Here is a 22,789-nt window from a genome sequence, read left to right on the forward strand (position 1 = left end):
GTCCCTGGGCACCTGGGTGGCTCAGTGGGTTAAAGCCTCTGCCTTCGGCTCAGGTCATGATCCCAGGGTCATGGGATCGAGTCCCGCATCGGGCTTTCTGCTCGGCAGAGAGCCTGCTTCCCCCCCTTTCTCTCTACCTCCTCTCCGCCTACTTGTGATCGTTCTCTCTGTCAAATAAATAAATAAATAATCTTAAAAAAAAAAAAAAGATATGTCCCTAAGAGTATATACCTCAAAAAGACAGGGAATCTCAGGATAGTTTAGGATTTTCAAATTCTTAAACTTTAACCACCCCCCTTCCTTCCAATATGTTCCACCAAGTATTCTCAGAACAAAGGGTATATGGAAAATAAAATTGGCAAGGTCCTTACTCTCATGGAGTTTACATTCTAGGCATGCATACAAACCATGAAGAAGTAAACAAATAAGATAAATTCAGAGAATAATGTGAGCTATCAAAAGAAATATCAAAGGTAATGTTGTAATAAATGACTTGTGGGAGAGAACTGATTTAGTTATTGTGGTCAGGGAAGACTGCTTTCCATCTATAATACAGACTTATAAAGGAAAGGTACAGTTAAAGTGTTCTCAATTTAAGGAAAAAGTATTTATAAAAACATCTTATATCATGATATTTGATTCTCAGTAGCTAGAACAGGTATTACTATTTTTCATTTCATAGAGAAAACTGAAGTCCAAAGAGGTTATGAGATTAGCACAAATTTACAAAACTAGTTAACTAAAAAGCTAGAACTTCAACTCAGGCCTTATGATTCTAAATTCTCATGTGTTTTCATTATTCCAGCAGTTTCTACTAGTTACTTTAAGAGTATTTAATCCTAAACTCAACAATCATTTGGTAGGAATTTTATTCAGAGTATTCAAGTCTTAGGTGAGAAACTGGAAAAGATGGCCTTCACAGCCCTTCATCATCTTGAGAGGCTATAGAACCTATAGACAACCTTGAGAGGCTATAGAATTTATTCATATTTAGAAGTCACATGCAACAAGAAAAAAGCTAGAAACAGAAACCCAAAACTGAGGAGTATACCCTTGTTTGGGTGTATGTCTATATGACAATATACAGTCTTCATACTGTTAGCCACTCAATCTGTTCTCAAACTGAGGCTTCCTCCACTTCTCCCTTATCTCTTAGAGCTCTTTTAAGTTTTCAACATTATTTTAATATTTCTGAATTTAGGGTTTTTAGGATTTGGGTTTTTTGTTTTGTTTTGTTTGTTAGTTTTGTTTTTCAGTTGAAGGAAACTGGAGTTCCATACTAGTACTTTTTTTCTTAGTCTTCCCTCTAGGGCAATCATTGGGAAGCAACTGCTAAAAATACAATAGCTGAGACATTGGCAGGAATGAGCAAAATTCACAATCATTTTAGGTAGTTATAGCTGTTTTGTCACTTTAGATAGATACATCTGTTTTAGATTATTATTGTTTCTTCTCAATAATAATGGTAGCAAAAGTTTCACCTTTGTAGAAGTACTTGGTATACTGCAGTAATCTCTGAATAAAAAGATTTTCTTAGGAGTCAGTATTAGGTTCAATTTTGTGTCTATTATTTTTAACAATTTGATCTTAGGCAAATTCATTAGCTCAATTAAATTAATTCAATTTCTTTACCCTTTGATAGGGCAAAATAATAGCTACCTTAGACTTTTATGAATATTAGATGTATATGAAGATGTTTAATGCAAAGCCTGACACAGACTACATGCTCAGTAGATGCCAAAAGTATCACTTCCTTATTAGATTGGTCTATTTTTGAGCTGACTCAGTCTTTTAACCTTAGCCCCCAACAGGTACTCCATCATAATTATTATTTCTCTTTAGAGAAATGCATTATTTATGACACTTGTAAAAGACCAGATACAGTTAAATGTAAATGTAAAATTGAAAAATTCTGAGTATAATTGCTTAGGTACTCTAGGGAATACCCCTTGAGATAAGAGACATTTGTGTTCTTTGAAAAAACAAGTTGAATTGACTTGTCAAATGTCATAAATGATTTGTTAATATTAAAAAATAAATTTATTTTGTGTAACATATGCATAAGATTTATCACTACGTGGCTGTAAAGAAGAATAAAGTTCCATTATGGAATCATACTCAAAATATACTGTTAAGTGAAAAAAAGTATAATATGGAATAACACATATAATACATTCTCACTTGTACAAAAAAGAGATAATGTATACATAGATAAGTACACATAGACATATGCATAAACTTTTGGGAAGAATACATAAACTTAGAAATAGTTGCTTCTAGAAGAGCAGTGATTGTAGGGTCTTCTCTGTCACTTTCATGTATTATTGTTTTAGCCAGAAATAGTGAACAACATTTATATTTTATGAGTAAAGTTAAAATATTTCTCTTAGCTCCTGATAAATAAAAATTCCATCCTCATCATCACAACTCTGGAAAACAAAGACATATATGTGGCTTGGAAGTGATTAGACATAGTTACAATATATTTATAATTTACTTAATATTATTAGAAATTATCCTAACATCTCTACTGATGTGTAGAAACTTATATATACACACACACATAAAAATATGTGGTTGCAGAGATCACACACTATCAGCCTCTATCACTGGCAAATACATTTTTCTCCAAGCTCTTTTATAGGAGGTGTTTTCCTAAATTCAGCTTTTGGTCTTCTGTTTGTTCTTTATTCCTTTATCATTCATTCTCATAACTCCAAAGAATACCTATATTCTGATAATTCATAAATAAATATTAAAGACCTTTTCTTTCTCTTTATCTGCTGTCCAAGCAACTCTCCTGACTTATAATCAGACATCTTTTTCTCTTTCCAAAAACTGTTATTATTGCATATGAAACCACTGTTTTGTTTTGTTTTTAATTTTATTTATTCATTTGAGAGAGAGAGAGCAAGCAGGAGTGAGATGGAGATGGGGGAGGCAGGGGCAGAGGGAGAGAGAAGCAGGATCCCTGCTAAGCAGGGAGCCAGCCCTACAGCGGGCTCAGTCCCAGACCACTGGATCATGACCTGAGCTGAAGGCAGAGGCTTAACTGATTGAGCCACCCAGGTACCCCTGAAATCACTATTCTTAAAATATGTTCTCTTTGACTCATCTATCATGTCACTCTCTAAACCTAATTGGTGACCAAATTCAGTGGGTTTCCTCTTTCCATTCCTACAGGCAGCCCTGTGTTACAGATCTTGACCATTTTAATGAACATTGTCACAGAAACCTCCAAGTTGGAATCAGGAATTTAAGATTTCAGTGTCTATTCAAACCCATAAACTCCTTTTTGGCAAATTTTACTAAAAACATTGCTTTCTTTCATCTTAATATTTTCTCAAAATCCTTCTATTTCCAAATACCTCTAAAAGGTTTTCACTTTTTTCTCTAAGTTGATCTCACTCTAGCAAACCTTACAAGTTCTAAACCTTTACTCAATATCCTTTTCAAGTGCCAAGTCATTCTTCAAAGTCTATCTAAAGCCTACTTTTTCCATGAAGCCTTGCAAGAATATTTTAGCTATTGACTATTTTACTACCTATAAGTTAGTATGTTACGTAAACTGACTCATATATCTCAGCACTCAAGTGTTATATTTTTTAAGCTTATGTCATAATTATCTCCCTCATCCAACAAGATTTTATGTGATTTGATATCAGAGATCAGTTTCATGCTTCATCTGTATTCTCAATAAGCCCTTGTAGTACTGAGGCCATAGAAGCATCCAATAAATATTTGTTGATTAATTAACAGCACAGGTAACTTGTCTATCCCAGCAACTTTGGAAATAAAGTGCCACACTGTTATTTCATATCAATTTATCCCAGCTTTAAATATGAAACTAAAGATTTTAAGCCAATTAATACAGTTGTAATAAAACAATTTATAGATCTTCATAGTGAGAGTATGCTCATTTTGGCCTTCCAATAATCATGTGGGGTTAATATTATTATTCTCTTTCTAAAAATGATAAATCAAACTCATAAAAATAAAATGACTGTGGTAGTTTATATGTCTCTAGGAATGCATCCATTTCTTCCAGATTGTCAAATTTGTTGGCGTAGAGTTGCTCATAGTATGTTCTTATAATTGTCTGTATTTCTTTGGTGTTAGTTGTGATCTCTCCTCTTTCATTCATGATTTTATTGATTTGGGTCCTTTCTCTTTTCTTTTGGATGAGTCTGGCCAGGGGTTTATCAATCCTATTGATTCTTTCAAAGAACCAGCTCCTAGTTTCATTGATTTTTTCTATTGTTTTTTTGGTTTCTATTTCATTGATTTCTGCTCTGATCTTTATGATTTCTCTTCTCCTGCTGGGTTTAGGGTTTCTTTCTTGTTCTTTCTCCAGCTCCTTTACGTGTAGGGTTAGGTTGTGTACTTGAGACCTTTCTTGTTTCTCGAGAAAGGCTTGTACCGCTATATATTTTCCTCTCAGGACTGCCTTTGCTGTGTCCCATAGATTTTGAACTGTTGTGTTTTCATTATCATTTGTTTCCATGAATTTTTTCAGTTCTTCTTTAATTTCCTGGTTGACCCATTCATTCTTTAGAAGGATGCTGTTTAGTCTCCATGTATTTGGGTACTTTCCAGCTTTCCTCTTGTGATTGAGTTCTAGCTTCAGAGCATTGTGGTCTGAAAATATGCAGGGAATGATCCCAATCTTTTGATACCGGTTGAGACATGATTTGTGACCCAGGATGTGATCTATTCTGGAGAAGGTGCCATGTGCACTAGAGAAGAATGTGTATTCTGTTGCTTTGGGATGAAATGTTCTGAATATATCTGTGATGTCCATCTGGTCCAGTGTGTCATTTAAGGCCTTTATTTCCTTGTTGATCTTTTGCTTGGATGATCTGTCCATTTCAGTGAAGGGAGTGTTAAAGTCCCCTACTATTATTGTATTATTATTGATGTGTTTCTTTGATTTTGTTATTAATTGGTTGATATAGTTGGCTGCTCCCACGTTAGGGGCATAGATATTTAAAATTGTTAGATCTTCTTGTTGGACAGACCCTTTGAGTAGGATATAGTGTCCTTCCTCATCTCTTATTATAGTCTTTGGCTTAAAATCTAATTGATCTGATATAAGGATTGCCACCCCAGCTTTCTTCTGATGCCCATTAGCATGGTAAATTGTTTTCCACCCCCTCACTTTAAATCTGGAGGTGTCTTCGCGTCTAAAATGAGTTTCTTGTAGGCAACATACTGATGGGTTTTGTTTTTTTATCCATTCTGATACCCTGTGTCTTTTGATTGGGGCATTTAGCCCATTAACATTCAGGGTAACTATTGAGAGATATGAATTTAGTGCCATTATTAGCCTGTAAGGTGACTGTTACTGTATATTGTCTCTGTACCTTTCTGATCTACTACTTTTAGGCTCTCTCTTTGCTTAGAGGACCCCTTTCAATATTTCCTGTAGAGATGGTTTGGTGTTTGCAAATTCTTTCAGTTTTTGTTTGTCCTGGAAGCTTTTGATCTCTCCTTCTATTTTCAATGATAGCCTAGCTGGATAGAGTATTCTTGGCTGCATGTTTTTCTTGTTTAGTGCTCTGAATATATCATGCCAGCTCTTCCTGGCCTGCCAGGTCTCTGTGGATAAGTCTGCTGCCAATCTAATATTTTTACCATTGTATGTTACAGACTTCTTTTCTCGGGCTGCTTTCAGGATTTTCTCTTTGTCACTAAGACTTGTAAATTTTACTATTAGGTGACGGGGTGTGGACTTATTCTTGTTGACTTTGAGGGGGGTTCTCTGCATCTCCTGGATTTTGATGCTTGTTCCCTTTGCCATATTAGGGAAATTCTCTCCAATGATTCTCTCCAATAGACCTTCTGCTCCCCTCTCTGTTTCTTCTTCTTCTGGAATCCCAATTATTCTAATGTTGTTTCGTCTTATGGTGTCACTTATCTCTCGAATTCTCCCCTCATGGTCCAGTAGCTGTTTGTCCCTCTTTTGTTCGGCTTCTTTATTCTCTGTCATTTGGTCTTCTATATCACTAATTCTTTCTTCTGCCTCATTTATCCTAGCAGTAAGAGCCTCCATTTTTGATTGCACCTCATTAATAGCTTTTTTGATTTCAACTTGGTTAGATTTTAGTTCTTTAATTTCTCCAGAAAGGGCTTTAATATCTCCAGAGAGGGTTTCTCTAATATCTTCCATGCCTTTTTCGAGCCCGGCTAGAATGTTCAGAATCGTCATTCTGAACTCTTGATCTGACATATTACCAATGTCTGTGTTGATTGATCCGAAGGGGCACGTGTACCCGAATGTTTATAGCAGCAATGTCTACAATAGCCAAACTATGGAAAGAACCTAGATGTCCATCAACAGATGAATGGATAAAGAAGATGTGGTATATATACACAATGGAATACTATGCAGCCATCAAAAGAAATGAAATCTTGCCATTTGCGACGACGTGGATGGAACTAGAGGGTATCATGCTTAGTGAAATAAGTCAATCGGAGAAAGACAACTATCATATGATCTCCCTGATATGAGGACATGGAGAAGCAACATGGGGGGTTAGGGGGATAGGAGAAGAATAAATGAAACAAGATGGGATTGGGAGGGAGACAAACCATAAATGACTCTGAATCTCACAAAACAAACTGGGGGTTGCTGGGGGGAGGTGGGATTGGGAGAGGGGGAGGGGGCTATGGACATTGGGGAGGGGAGGCGAACCATAAGAGACTATGGACTCTGAAAAACAACCTGAGGGTTTTGAAGGGTCAGGGGTGGGAGGTTGGGGGAACAGGTGGTGGGTAATAGGGAGGGCACGTTTTGCATGGAGCACTGGGTGTTGTGCAAAAACAATGAATACTGTTATGCTGGAAAAAATAAATAAAATGGGGAAAAAAAAAAGAAAAAAAAAGAAATAAAATGACTTACCCAAGGTCACCTAGCTAGTGAATGACATCATAAAACCAAATACTGTGCCTCCAAGTCTAGTGTTCTTTCTCTTATACATGTTCCCTCTTGAAATTGTGGTTATATACACACACACACACAGACACACACACACAAACACACACATACATACTATGCATACTACATTGTTTTAATACACACAATGTTTTAATCATAAACTCATATTTTGTTTCAGTCTTCTCAATTTTTAGATTCTATTACTAAAAGATTTCATTATTATTAGATTTCATTATATAGTTTGCACATAAGTTTAGTTTTTATGTTTACAAAAAGTCTTTATATTTAGGATGCATCTCTCCTCCCGAAAGCTCTTCTAATTATTCTCAAAGAAATAAATCACTAACCACACATCAGCAATCCTAGAGTAATCAGAGGTGCTGCAGTTGCATCTGAAGCAAAGCCAGATGTGAAACAGATGCACTACCACCAGAGTTATAGATCACTGATATCAGGTAAGTGCTTTAACTTTGATTAGTGTTGGAATGGGATGGGTGGAGCTGGTCTAGGAGAGGTTATTAGGAGACCTCAGTTTCCCCAAGTGATTTCACCCTGGACCCCTATCGGACCCTCCCAGCTCAGCTTCCACCATCCTTATCAAAGTTTAAAGCACTTACCTGATATAAGAACCTGAAACTCCAGCACTGCTGTACTACATTTGTCTTACTTCCAGTTTGTCAAGTAGGTACAATTGCGGAACCTGCTCCAGCACCTGTAGCTCACAGTGTTGTACCACAGTGGATGTCAGCTGCCAAAACTAAAAATATTTAAGCTTAATTTTATTAGGAACTTACTTCAAAAATGATTTTCAACATTAATAGTTTGATATTTGTTACTTACCATTTGGATAGGGTGTTTCACATAAAGTAAGAAATTCAACAATAGGATGATCCATTTCAAGCACTGTAATTGCTTTTCCATGCATGATGGTTAAACTTGGTCTTCTGCAAGGTTTGTCATAAGACAATCCACCAGAAAATATTATGAATGGTTCACTGCACAGAAAAAAAAGTTAATGATATTGAGAAGTCCTTTAAGATGATACAATATCATAAGACTGAACTAATGAAGAATAAGTTTGGTAAGGATTATACACAGTACAATTTGACAGCAAATATCTTTCTTAGTCCAAAATGTCTCACCCAAATAACTTCCTATTCTACCATTTCCCTTTTTCTAGTTGTGAATTCTCAGCATTAAAATTACTAATGAATCAGTCTAAAGGTGATGAGGTGTGTTGGGGAAAAGGTAGAGAAGTTGGGAGGAAATAGAGGTGCTCATTGCTTCAAAAGGACATCTCTACATGTATTAGTTGATTCCCCAAACTCTGTATCACTATCATTAGAATATTAAGCTATGTTAATTTATCATATTAACCATTTGGCATGTGGGGTCCAAAATTCCCAAGGGATAAAAGAGGCAAATTTCGGGGCGCCTGGGTGCTCAGTGAGTTAAAGCCTCTGCCTTCGGCTCAGGTCATGATCCCAGGGTCCTGGGTTCGAGCCCCGTATCAGGCTCTCTGCTCCGCAGGGAGCCTGCTTCCCTCCCTCTCTCTCTCTCTCTCTCTCTGCCTGCCTCTCTGTCTACTTGTGATCTCTCTTTGTCAAGTAAATAAATAAAATCTTTAAAAAAAAAAAAGAGGCAAATTTCGGGGCGCCTGGGTGCTCAGTGAGTTAAAGCCTCTGCCTTCAGCTCAGGTCATGATCCCAGGGTCCTGGGTTCGAGCCCCATATCAGGCTCTCTGCTCCGCAGGGAGCCTGCTTCCTCCTCTCTCTCTGCCTGCCTCTCTGCCTACTTGTGATCTCTCTCTGCCAAATAAATAAAATATTAAAAAAAAGAGGCAAATTTCAATATAAAATTAAATGTGATTAATAGCAAGCCCAGAATGGTAGAAGGTAACATAAAAATTCTATGTAATGGAGTTTCTGTGGGAAAAGGGTTATGATAAAAAGATGGAGAAAACTAAGAACAAAAAATATGTTCTTCCCAATTTTTCCTTGGGTCAGCCAGTTCTATCTAGCTGCTAAAACTAACATCAAACTTTCTAGGTTCTGTTAGTTGCAAGATACAATTAGATAAATTGAGTAGGGCTGAGATGACTATAAAATACTACAGTTGACAGAAAGTTATGAAATTGTGTCATAATTTTTCACTTTTCTTAAATTAATACTATATCTCTAGTTTATGTATATAAAATAAAATATGTTGATGGAATATTTTAAATAAGTAAATATCAAACTGAAAATACTCTCCAAAAGTTTTTTTAAAAAGAACTAGATAATTATTTTACCAAATTCTTTGAGAATATATGCTTCTCTAAATAATTCACTTTTATCTATTCACTAAAGAATCTAAAAATTTTAAAATTCTAAAGATTCTAAAGTCTACCTCTGAGTCTAATTCTAAGAGATTTTAATTCGAAAAATTCTAAGATTCTAAAAATCACTCTCTAAATTTCCTTTTCTCTTTCATTTCATACTGTACATGGTAACTCGACATTACCAATGGGGCATTTGCTAATATTAGGGTGGCTATATAACAAGAACAAAAAGAGCTTTTTAAAAAGTTTCCATTAAAATCTACATATAAAATATCTACACTCATTTTTATTTATAATTCTGTCTTAATATTTTAACATAAATATTTGAGTTGTAAGCTAAATACGAAAAATACTCTAATTTATCTTCCTTGAGTCCTGTATTAGTTGATGTGACTTAGTCTCGCTTCAGTAATTTGGTAATTTTAAATTACCAACCTAGTAATGGTGGTTCTAAGCAGCAAGTTTTTTCCTATAAAATAAATGCTTATATTATTAAGACTTCTCCAGATTTAAAAGTCATTTCTACTGAAATTAGTAAGTGTTCTTGCACATTTTTGTGTTGCTTTGTTTTACAACAGATGTCATGACTTAGAGAATATATTATCTTTTCATACATATTGAAGTTAACTATCTGCTCCAAGTGTTATGTTAGTAAGGTCATAAGTATCTATTTTTTCCATGTAAAAGGGGGGCAAAGTTAATCTCATCTCCCAGTGCTAATCCAAATATAGGATAAGAAGCAAAACTGGCGGCATCACGTTACCCGATTTCAAGCTTTACTACAAAGCTGTGATCACCAAGACAGCGTGGTACTGGCATAAAAACAGACACATAGACCAGTGGAACAGAGTGGAGAGCCCAGATATGGATCCTCAACTCTATGGTCAAATAATCTTCGACAAAACAGGAAAAAATATTCAATGGAAAAAAGACAGTCTCTTCAATAAATGGTGCTGGGAAAACCGGACAGCGATATGTAGAAGAATGAAACTCGACCATTCTCTTACACCGTTCACAAAGATAAACTCGAAATGGATAAAAGACCTCAACGTGAGACAGGAATCTATCAGAATCCTAGAGGAGAACATAGGCAGTAACCTCTTCGATATCAGCCACAGCAACTTCTTTCAAGATAAGTCTCCAAAGGCCAAGGAAACAAAAGCAAAAATGAACTTTTGGGACTTCATCAAGATCAAAAGCTTCTGCACAGCAAAGGAAACAGTCAACAAAACAAAGAGGCAACCCACGGAATGGGAGAAGATATTTGCAAATGACAGTACAGACAAAAGGTTGATATCCAGGATCTACAAAGAACTTCTCAAACTCAACACACACAAAACAGATAATCATATCAAAAAATGGGCAGAAGATATGAATAGACACTTCTCCAACGAAGACATACAAATGGCTATCAGACACATAAAAAAATGTTCATCATCACTAGCCATCAGGGAGATTCAAATTAAAACAACATTGAGATACCACCTAACACCAGTTAGAATGGCCAAAATTAGCAAGACAGGAAACAACGTGTGCTGGAGAGGATGTGGAGAAAGGGGAACCCTCTTACACTGTTGGTGGGAATGCAAGTTAGTGCAGCCACTTTGGAGAACAGTGTGGAGATTCCTGAAGAAATTAAAAATAGAGCTTCCCTATGACCCTGCAATTGCACTGCTGGGTATTTACCCCAAAGATACAGATGTAGTGAAAAGAAGGGCCATTTGTACCCCAATGTTTATTGCAGCAATGGCTACGGTCGCCAAACTGTGGAAAGAAACAAGATGCCCTTCAACGGATGAATGGATAAGGAAGATGTGGTCCATATACACAATGGAGTATTATGCCTCCATCAGAAAGGACGAATACCCAACTTTTGTAGCAACATGGACAGGACTGGAAGAAATTATGCTGAGTGAAATAAGTCAAGCAGAGAGAGTCAAGTATCATATGGTCTCACTTATTTGTGGAGCATAACAAATAACATGGAGGACATGGGGAGATGGAGAGGAGAGGGAGTTGAGGGAAACTGGAAGGGGAGATGAACCATGAGAGACTGTGGACTCTGAAAAACAACCAGAGGGTTATGAAGGGGTGGCGGGAGGGGGTGGGGTGTGGTGGGAGGTTGAGGAACCAGGTGGTGGGTAATAGGGAGGGCACGTACTGCATGGAGCACTGGGTGTGATGCCAGAACAATGAACACTGTTATGCTGTAAATAAGCAAATAAAAATAAATAAATTAATTAAAATTAAAAAAAAAGAAGGAATTTATTCTTCCCTTTTTTGGTAAGCACAATGGAAAAGATGTCCTTGTTATATTGGAAGAAAGCAAAACCTTTTCTGCTTGTATTATGACTGCATCAGAAAACACTGGGTCTGAAGTTATTTACTGATATATATGCACTTCTCTGTAAACTACTGAATGACTGAACAAAAAGTTAATTCCTCAGGAAAATGCTCAGGAAATCACTCATCTATAATTGCATTAGATACTTAATTATCACATTAAATTCTCATAAGTATAATCCTCATTTTATTAATGAGGTTAAATAACAATTAAGCAGAAAAACCCAAAAGAAAACAGATCTGTCAGATTTCAAAGCCTATTCTCCTAAACAGTGATCTGTACTGCCTGTAGCAGATGAGTCTGAGATTAATACAGGTGAAGTTGTTTAGAGGCAAGCAGCTATGGAATGAAAGGATAAAAAATGAAATCCAGACTCCAAAGTACATGTTTCTCACTTCTAGTCTAATGTTTCTAAAACTGTGGAAAATAACTTTAAAAATGTTCTGAAAAAAAGTTTTGTTTTTTAAAGGTTTTATTTATTTATATGACAGAGAGAGAGAGAGATAGAGCGCACAAGCAGGGAGAGCAGGAGAAGGAGAAGCAGGCTCCTAAGCAGGGAGCCTGATGTGGGGCCTGATCCCATGACCCTGGGATCATGACCTGAACTGAAGGCAGACACTTAACCAACTGAGTGACCCAGGTGTCCCTGAAAAATAGTTTTTAATTTCAAATTTGACAAACACTAACAAACCATATCTCCATTTTGAAATTTTATAAATCAGGCCATATAGCAAAGATTCTAAGAAGCTATACAGTAAAGAATCCAATTTACTTTCTTATAACCCAGAATATTTTAGATCTCTCAAATGTATTTGATTATAGATTCCTAATTTTCCATGAATACAGTTAGTGATCAAAGGGACACAATTTGATAAATACTATACCATACTGAACTGACCTTTACTATTCACTACAAGTGTATCCTGGTATACTGATCAGATGGATTATTACAAAAGAAATAACTGCCTATATAATTAACAAGTCTTCGTACATAAAGAAAACATTGATACAAATTTAAAATTATTTTTAAAAATATTTTATTTATTTGACAGAGAGAGCCAGAGAGCACAAGCAGGGGGAATATCAGAGAGAGAAGAAGCAGGCTCCCCGCTGAGCAGGGAGCCCAATACAGGACTCCATCCCAGGACCCTGAGATCATGACCTGAGCTGAATGCAGGCATTTAACTGACTGAGCCACCCAGGCACCCCCAAATTAAAGATTATTGACAATACCTTGGATAAATCCCAAAGGCATTATGTTGAATGAAAGAAGATAGGATCAAAATGTTACATAATATATAACTGTATTTATATGACATCTTAAAAAGACAAAACTATAGTGACAGAGAACAGATCAATGGTTGTCAGGGGTTAGAAGAAGAGAGAAAAGTATAAGGAACAAAAGGAGAGAATTTTGGGGGTATGGAAATCTTCTCTATTCTTATTGTGGTGGTGATTTCAGGCATCTATACATGTGTTAAAATTCACAGTATTGTACACCAAAAGAAAAAAGTATTTTACTGTATAATTTGTAAAATAAATATAGAAAAAGCATTAAATTCTTTTCTCAGTGAAGGCAACAAGATTAAGCAATAAACCATGCAACATAATATAGTACATACTAAAACAACATTTCCTGAGTATTTATGATATTCTGGGTATTGTGTGAAGAAATTTACTTGTGTTATTGTATCGAATCCTTATAATATCCCAATGAGAAAACTACTATTATTCTCACTTAACAGATGGATATAGTGAGGCTTAGAGAACTTTACACATGAAGTCTACCAATAGGTGGCCATGATAGAAAGGGATTAAAAGACAAGGAAAAAGTAATTTTTATTAATTACAGAGAACTTGAAAATGTTAGTGGTAGCAGGTAGAGAGATCATTATTCCTTTTTTTGAATAGAATAAATTAATTAAGCATAGAGGTGACTGGGGACCAATGATTCCTAAGCAGAATGGCTCTTTATCCCTAGAAATGTAAAGCCAGTTTGTGAATGGTTGATCTAAGATGAATTTCAAAACATACCCCTTGCACCCGCTACCTGTGCAATCCTTTGAGACCCTATTGCTGCAGCATATTTGGTAGAACTCTTCTTAAAGTTCTTTCTCCTGCCACAGCCATCCCAATTTTTGACTTCACAAAGTTTCTACTGTGTACTAGATGGAGCAGAAATATAGCTATTTATTGTCACTTCCGGCGTATGGCCCATTTTGCTGTCAGAGTATCTTTAAGTACTCAGTTTTGGTGCTTCTCTGCTGTTTAGTCTCTTTGTGTTTTGAGCTATGGAACCACTGCTTTTAAAGGTGACTTTTCTAATATAGCAGTAATCACAACAAACATACACAATGTACTAAAGGGCACAGTAAGTGGGATGACAGTAATTATAATCAATAATATACAATTATTTCACATTAGAAATCTAAAGAATCCTTTCTACACAAAATGGGGTTACTAATTACTAAAATAACTCATTAAACTAGGATCAGTGGAATAACTTTAACAATGTGAAATGTCATGGCTTTGATGACGACAAAGATAACTTCTTTTTTGTTTTTGATAACTTATTTTTATCAAGAAACCCACTATGTGCCACTCATTATACTTATGACATTACACACTTCATGCATAATTCACTTATTCTTCACAAACGTCACAATGAGATAGGTATAATTGATGAGGAAATTAAAATTTAAAAGAGTTAATTAAAAATTTCAAGGTCACATAGCCATCTTGCCCCATATGCCACAGATCTTAATAATTATTTTACACTGTCTTGACTTGAATTCCTGATTCCTAAAGTACCTTTTCTTTACCTTCACCCTTTACTTACTCTGTGTGTCAATCCTATTATCCCTTAAGACCCATCTCAGGTATCCCCTTTCCCAAGAAGAAATTTACAGATCTCTCTTCACCGTTCTCTTCCCCCACCCTGTCTCTAGGCTGGGTTAGGTATCCTTTTGTTGTGCTCACGTAGCATATCTTTATAAAAGCAGCTCACATGTTACATGGAAACTACTAGTTTACGACCTTACTTCTTCTTCTAGACTATATCAGATTCAAAAGCAAGCAGTATTCTCTTTCATTTTAGTACACCAAACAAGTTGCATAGTGTGTACTAAGTAGTAATAACTAATAATATGTGTACATAACAATATATGTATATACAGAAAATGTTTCCACATTAATATACACATATATGTATATATAATATATGTAAAATATTTCCACCCATAATAATTAAATTTAAAATGTTTTAATACTTTAATTATAGTAGTACAAAACTGTGGTCATTTTTACTACTTATGTTTAGTAACATTCGACTGGACTAAGGAGGTATTGATCTATCACATGTGTATGTACACACATATATATGTGTGTGTATATATATATGTGTATATATATGTGTATATATATTATATATATTATTGTAAAAATACATACATAAAGTGTATTTATATACAAAATATATACCATATATGATAGTTTGTTAACTCATTAAAAATGGCCATAATTTTATACATTAAATCTTTCAAAGAGCAGGTGTAATACATCTATAATACTGAGAATACATTCCACGTGAACACGTAAGTAATATAAAGTAGTATTACCCAATTTTGAGTTAAAATAAAATTAAGGTTTAGGCAAGATTTGTAATTACAGTAATTCTGGATGAGAATATTGCCATTAATAATTATTATTAGCAAAAAAATAATATTATTAATATTGATTTATAGGATAAGTTTTCTATATATACATAATAACCTTTTATTATATATTATTATTCAATTTAATTTTCTATATCTTAAAATTTTGTACTATTTTATTAAACTAATAGATATAACTCTTTATTTTTCCAACTATCTATAATCTTTCCAAGCTCAGAATGTAAAATCATGAAGTACAGAGACTTGGTTATGTATTTAATTCTTTCACGTGCAGTATCAATAGTTATGCTTCTGTTTAATAATACTAAATGATTGCTACTTGTAATATACATGGCCCAAAAGTCTGACATTGTTAAATTTAGTGTACATAATATTCATCTGAATATTCATAGAAAGTTAAAATAATTAGATATTCATCATAATATCATAGATACTCATATTAAACAATAAAGAAGTTGCTATTATCAGTGAAGAGGATTTAGCCAATTAATATATTTACATAATTATATGAAATACATAATCAGTAAAGTTTATATGAATTATATACATACATAATTATATAAGTTGCTATTATCAGTGAAGAGGATTTAGCCAATTAATATATTTTCATAATTATATGAAATACATAATCAGTAAAGTTCATTCTTGTTTCTGTTTCTTATATATATTCCCATATCACCCAAAATAAAAAATGCATACCTGTTTCTACAAGTCTTATATTCTACTTTTAGAATTGGTTTACAAGATTCAGATTTTCTTCCTTCTCTTTGACTTTTTCCTAAAGAAAGAAAAAGGATTTTGTTAAATCATATTTAAATTCTATACATCCATGACAATTCCAAAAATATGACTAAAAGAATATAAAGAAAAAATAAGGTAATTAATGTGTTTTTCATAATAGGATAAATACAGTTCTATGCATTCTAACATATTTGTTGAATTTGTAAACAATCTGTTGAATCTTAACAATTGACTCTTATATAAGCAATAAAGTTATTTGTAAACTTACCATATCTATATTGTTTTATATTCTCCATGAATAAATCTAGCCTCATATAGTTATTTTAATTATTTAAGTCTTAAGATTACTTTAGAATTAAAGACACATACACATACACACTTATCTGCATAATGAAATACAAAATTATGAAAATCCATACTAGGGCCATTATAGATTTTGTCTATAATACAAGCAAACCCCTTTTGCATGCAAAAAGATTTGCCATTTAAAACTTTTAATAGACTATCAAAATCATTGCATTTTCATCAAATTCATTTAATGGAAAGCCTATTAGACAATGAACACAGATGGTATATTTCAATGATGTGCTGTATTTGCATAAAAATATTTTCTTGTAGGTAAATGTTATGTTGTTTAGACTTCATGGATTTTGAAAAATAATCAAAAAGAGTAGAAAATGGAAGTAAAGCTATTTCTGCATATAACGTCTTTCCAGTTGTGATTTTGACTATACTTCTATGTCTCATTTTGTTAAAATTGATGTTTTTGAGATACGTTTCTTTTTTATTTTAATAAGTACCTTTATTTGTTCTTGCATTATCACAACTATTTATGGACACAGATACCTATTATGTAGATAAATGCTTATGTACATTTAAGTTTAAATTTTTCAGGATAGCTTCAGAATGGCATAGTCATAATCCAAATAGGATGTCAAAATAACTTTGTTTAATTTGTTTAAAGGGCAGGTTATCAGCATATAACATAAACTTTATCTGCTCCATGGCATGCTTTCTGAATTTGCTTTCTCTTTCTTTTACCCTACATCAACTAAAGAAGTAATCAATAATAAAATATTGGTATAATTATTCACACAGTAAAAAATTTTTTTTTAAGTATCTGTATTATATATAAAAAGAAATTGCTGATATTATATGTAGATCATGATGCCTTACAAAGATAGAACTTTGGCTCAGGGACTCTGAGCAGTGGCTTTAGGGATAAGAAACAGCTGGTTGGTGATTCCTGGTTGGGTAACATGTGGGAACAAAGAGAACTAAAGGAAATAACACAGGAAGGAAAAAGATTCATTCTCCTCAGTTGATATCTTTTTCATCCATTTCTTCTCTAATAATCACCAAGCCATAAATCAAATCAAGATAGTATATTTGCTGTTTTATATCTATACGTGTGTGTGTGTGTATAACCAATTATAATTTTTCAATGGACACACACTAGTATTATGCAGAGATTTCAGTAAAAATGAATAATATTCAAATTAATTAATTAATCATTTACTTTAATTTCTAACTCCAACAATTAATTTTTGGCTGAAGGTTTTCAACTTTGATTATGTTCATTTTCAGTAACTGAAATATGTTTATATGTCATGTTGTAAAAAAATTGTTATAAAAATTGCATTTATTGATACACTTTATGTTCAAAGTACTATACTAAATGACATGGTAAAAAGAAATAACTGACCACCAGGAAACTTAAAATTTATTAGTTTAAGCAAAGCATATATATACCTTATGATATAAGGTATCCTAAACAAATAAGTGATAGACTTGAAGTATTGAGAACAGTAGGAGTACATGAAGTAGGAGTTAAGAATATTATGGTTACACTTCATGACAGAAATTTTACAGATTTCTGCATATGACTTTCTAGAAGCTAGATTAAGCATTAAAAGATAGAACTTGGGAGTTATGGTCCAAGACGGTGACATAGGAAGTCCCTGAACTCACCCCCTCCACAGACACACCAAATCTATACCTACTAATAGAGCAATTCCTCCTGAAGAAGAACTGAGAGCCAGTTGAACAGCTTCAGCTGTCCTGACAGGGCATTCTTGTGTGGAGAACCCTAGGACCACACTGGTCCACACCCATTTCAGTTTCAGCCATACAACCAGAGAGTTCCCAGCACAGAGTGCACTAGGACCCATAATACACAACAGCCACAGCTCCAGTCACCAACCGAAGTCACCAGGTGCAGTCTACCAGGGGATGACAATATGCAGGATCATTCCTTCAAATCTAGAAGAAATAGCTGTTGCACCTAGCTCACAGAAACAAAAAAGTCAAGTTAAGAGGAGACAGAAGAATATGTTCCAAATGAAAGAAGACAAAATCTCAGAAAAAGAACTGAATGAAACAAAGAAAAGCAACCTACCTGACAGAGTTCAAAAGTAATGGTAATAAACATGCTCAATGAGAGAAGAGTAGATGAATTCAGTGAGAAATTTAACATGAGATTAAATACATAAAAAACCATCATTAGAGTTGAAGAATACCATAACTGAAATGGAAAATCCAACAGAGGGAATCAACAGTACATTAGAAGGTGCAGAAGTGATCTGAAAGACAAGGTAATGAAAAGCACCCAACCTGAACAGCAAAAAAGAAAAAAAATTGTAAAAAATGAGGGTAGGTTAAGGACTACCTTGGACAACTTCAACCAAACATCCTCATTATATGCATCTCAGAAGAATAAGGGAGAGAAAGGGGCCTAAAACTTATTTAAAAAAAAATAATAGCTGAAAACTTCAATAACCTGGGGAAGGAAACAGACATCCAGGCTCAGGAAGCAGAGGTCCAAACAAGATTAATCTAAGGATATCCACACCAAAATGTACAAGATTAAAGATAAAGCTAAAGAGGTTCAAACAAGATTAATCTAAGGATAGGTCCAAACAAGATTAATCTAAGGATAGCCACACCATGAGACATAATAATTAAAATGTACAAAATTAAAGATAAAGCTAAAGACCTAAAAGTGAGACAGGAAACCATCAAAATCCTACAGAAGGGGGCGCCTGGGTGGCTCAGTGGGTTAAAGCCTCTGCCTTCAGCTCAGGTCATGATCCCGGGGTCCTGGGATCGAGCCCCACATCGGGCTCTCTGCTCAGTAGGGAGCCTGCTTCCTCCTCTCTCTCTGCCTGCCTCTCTGCCTACTTGTGATCTCTGTCTGTCAAGTAAATAAATAAAATCTTAAAAAAAAAAAATCTACAGAAGAACAGAGGCAGCAACCTCTTTGGCTTTGACCATAGCAACTTCTTACTAGACACGTCTTTGGAGGCAAGGGAAACAAAAGCAAAAATTAATTATTGGGACCATCTAAAAATAAAAGCTTCTCACAGTAAAGGAAATAATCAACAAAACTAAAAGACAATCTACAGAACAGGAGAAGATATTTGCAAATGACACTATCTGATAAAGGGTTAGTATCCAAAATGTATAAAGAACTTATCAAACTCAACACCCAAAAAACAAACAACCCAGTTAAGAAATGGACAGAAGACATAAATAGACATTTTCCAAAGAAGACAGCCAGATGGCTAACCCATGAAAAGGTGCTCAACATCACTTATCATCAAGGAAATGAAAATCAAAACCACAGTGAGATATCACCTCACACCTGTCAGAATGTTGACAATACAGGAATACAGGAAACAACAGATGTTGGCAAGGATGTGGAAATATTAGAATCCTCTTACACTGTTGGTGGTAATACAAACTGATGCAGCCACTGTGGAAAAAAATACGGAGGTTCCTCAGAAAGTTAAAAATAGAACTACCCTATGACCTATTTGGTATTCACCCAAAGGACACAAAAATACCTATTCAAAGGGACACATGCACCCTGATGCTTATAATAGCAGCAATATCAACAATAGCCAAATTATGGAAAGAGCCCAAGTGTCCGTTGACCAAACACACACACACACACACACACACACACACACACACACACACACACACAGACACATACCAGAATATTACTCAGCCATCACAAAGAGTGAAATCTTGCCATTTGCAATAACTTGGATGGAGTTAGAATGTATTATGCTAAGCAAAAGAAGTCAGAGAAAGATAAATAACATATGATTTCACTCACATGTGTAATTTGAGAAACAAAACAGAAAAAAGGGAAAAAAGAGGGGGGAAGCAAACCATAAGAGACTCTTAACTATAGAAAACAAACAAGGTTGATGGAGGGAGGCAGGTGATGGATGGGCTAAATGGGTGATGGGTATTAAGGAGAGCACTTGTGATGAGCACTGAGTATTATATGTAAGTGATGAATCATTAAATTCTATACCTGGAACCAATTTTACCATGTATGTCAATGAACTAGAATTTAAATTAAAAAATTGAAATAAAAAAGGAAAAAGAGAGACTAAAGATAGAATCTTAAAAGCTGCAAGAGAGAAGCGACTAGTTATGTAAAAAGGAAGCCCCAAAAAGCTATCAAGTGATTTTTTTTTAATCAAGTGATTTTTCAACAGAAACTTTGCAGGCCAGAATAAAGCAGCATGATATATTCAAAGAGCTGAAAAGAAAAAAAAAAATTATAACCAAGAATACTCTTTCCAGCAAAGTTATCATTCAGAATTGAAGGAGAAATAATTTCCCAAAGAAAAGTTAAAAGGTCATCACCACTGTATGAACTGGTCTTACAATAAATGTTAAAGGAATTTCTGTTAGTGGAAAAGGAAAGGCTATAACTAGAAGTAAGAAAATCACAAAAGAAAAAAAATGTCATGAGTAAAAGCAAATATATAGTAAAGGTAATAGAGCAATCACTTACAAAGCTAGTTTGAAGGTTAAATGAAAAAAATAATGCTAGTTAATTATATCTAAGAAATTAGTGGAGGCGTACAGAAAATAAAAAGATGTAATTATGATAAAATATACATAAAATGTGAAGGGAGAAATAACATAAACTTATTTTAGAATATATTCACACTTAAGTGACCATCAAATTAATATACACTTCTATATACTTAGAATGTTAGATATGAAACTCATGGTAACCATAAACCAAAAATCTATAATACATATACACGAAATAAAGAGAAAGAAAACCAACCATAATACTAAAGAAAGATATCAGTTACAAAGAAGAGAAAAAGGAACAGAGAACTACAATTGATGAAATGGCAACAGTAGATACCTATCAATAATTCCTTTACATATAAATGGTGTAATGCCCTCATCAAAAGACATAGGGTGGTAGAATAAATAAAAATATAAGATCAACCCATCTATAGGCTGCATACGAAAGACTCACTTCAAATCTAAATACATATACAGATTTAAAGTGAAAAGATGGAAAAAGATGATGCAAAGGAAAGCGAAAACAAAGGGGGGGGGTAACAAAACTTGTATCTAACAAAACAGACTAAAAAAAAAAACTGTTAACAAGAGACAAAGAAGGGGATTATGCAATGATAAAGTGGTTAATATAACAAGAGGCTATAACAATTGCAAATATCTATGTAGTCAACATTAGAGCACCCAAATATATAAAAAAGGGAGAAATTGACATTAATACAATAATAGTAAAGGTCTATAACCACTGCTTAATAGCAATGGATAGATTAGGCAGAAAAACAATAAGGAAATGATGTCTTTGAATGACTTAACAGAAATATGCAGAACATTCCATCCCAAAACAACAGAATACACATTCTGTTCAAGTGTACATGAAACAGTCTCTAGGATAGATCACATGTTAGGCCACAAGACAAGTCTCAATAAATTTAAGGTTACTGAAATCATATCAAACATCCTTTTTGACCACAATAGTATGAAACAACAAGACAATCATAAGGAGCAAAAAAAAAAAAAAAAAAAGAAAGAAAAAGAAAAACCCAAATACAAGTAGGCTACCAATATGCTACTAACAACCAATGGGTTAATGAAGAAATCAAATAGAAAATTAATACAAGGGGGCATCAGGGTGGCTCAGCTGGTTAGGCATCAGAGTCTTGATTTTGGCTGAGGTCATGATCTCAGGGTTGAGATGGACCCTCACACTGGGCTTTGTGCTGGTTGGGAATGGAGCCTGTAGGGGATTCTATCTCCTTCTCCCTCTGCCCCTACCGCCCACTCATGCTTACTCACTCTAAAAAAAAAAAAGAAAGAAAAAAAATAGAGGAATAAAAATGAAAACACAGTGGTTCAAATCTTTCATTCTTTCATGCAGTGAAAACAGTTCTAAGTGGGAAATTTAGAGCAATACAGGCCTACCTCAAGAAACAAAAATAATCTCCAATAAACAATCTAATCCCACACCTAAAAGGACTAGAAATTAAGAACAAAGCCCAAAGTTAGTAAAAGGTAGAGAATAATAAAGATAACAGCAGAAATAAATGAAATAAAACTAAAAAATCAACAGAACAATCAATGATACTGAAAGCTGTTTCTTTGAAAGGATAAAAAAATTGATAAACCTTTAGTTAGACTCATCAAAACCAAAAAAAGGTAGATCCAAATAAATAAAATCAGAAATTAAAGAGGAGAGATAACAGCTGAAATTGAAGTAATACAGAGGATTATAGGAAATACCACAAAAATTATATGTCAATAAAGTGGACAACCTTGAAGAAATGAATAAATTCCTGGAAACATAGAAACTTACAAAATTGAATCAGGAAGAAATAAAAATCTAAACAGATCAATTACTAGTAATAAAATTCCATGGGTAATCAAAAAACTTCCAATGAACTTAAACAATTCATGGAAACCAATGAGAATGAAGA

The 22,789-nt window shown here is 34.2% G+C and overlaps 1 protein-coding gene across 8 annotated transcripts in view; it reads right to left on the reverse strand.

Moving 5' to 3' along the window:
- Nucleotides 1–22,789, reverse strand: part of STXBP5L (syntaxin binding protein 5L) — a 428,205-nt gene that overhangs the window by 174,367 nt on the left and 231,049 nt on the right. For all 8 annotated transcript variants that reach the window (XM_046003923.1, XM_046003924.1, XM_046003920.1 and 5 more), the window contains 2 exons: nt 15,975–16,053; nt 7,778–7,932 (listed from right to left, as the gene is read on the reverse strand). In XM_046003923.1, the coding sequence (XP_045859879.1) occupies nt 7,778–7,932; nt 15,975–16,053 (234 nt within the window). The remainder of the gene's footprint in view (nt 1–7,777; nt 7,933–15,974; nt 16,054–22,789) is intronic.

The sequence above is a fragment of the Meles meles genome, chromosome 4, assembly GCF_922984935.1.
Source record: "Meles meles chromosome 4, mMelMel3.1 paternal haplotype, whole genome shotgun sequence".
NCBI lineage: Eukaryota > Metazoa > Chordata > Mammalia > Carnivora > Mustelidae > Meles > Meles meles.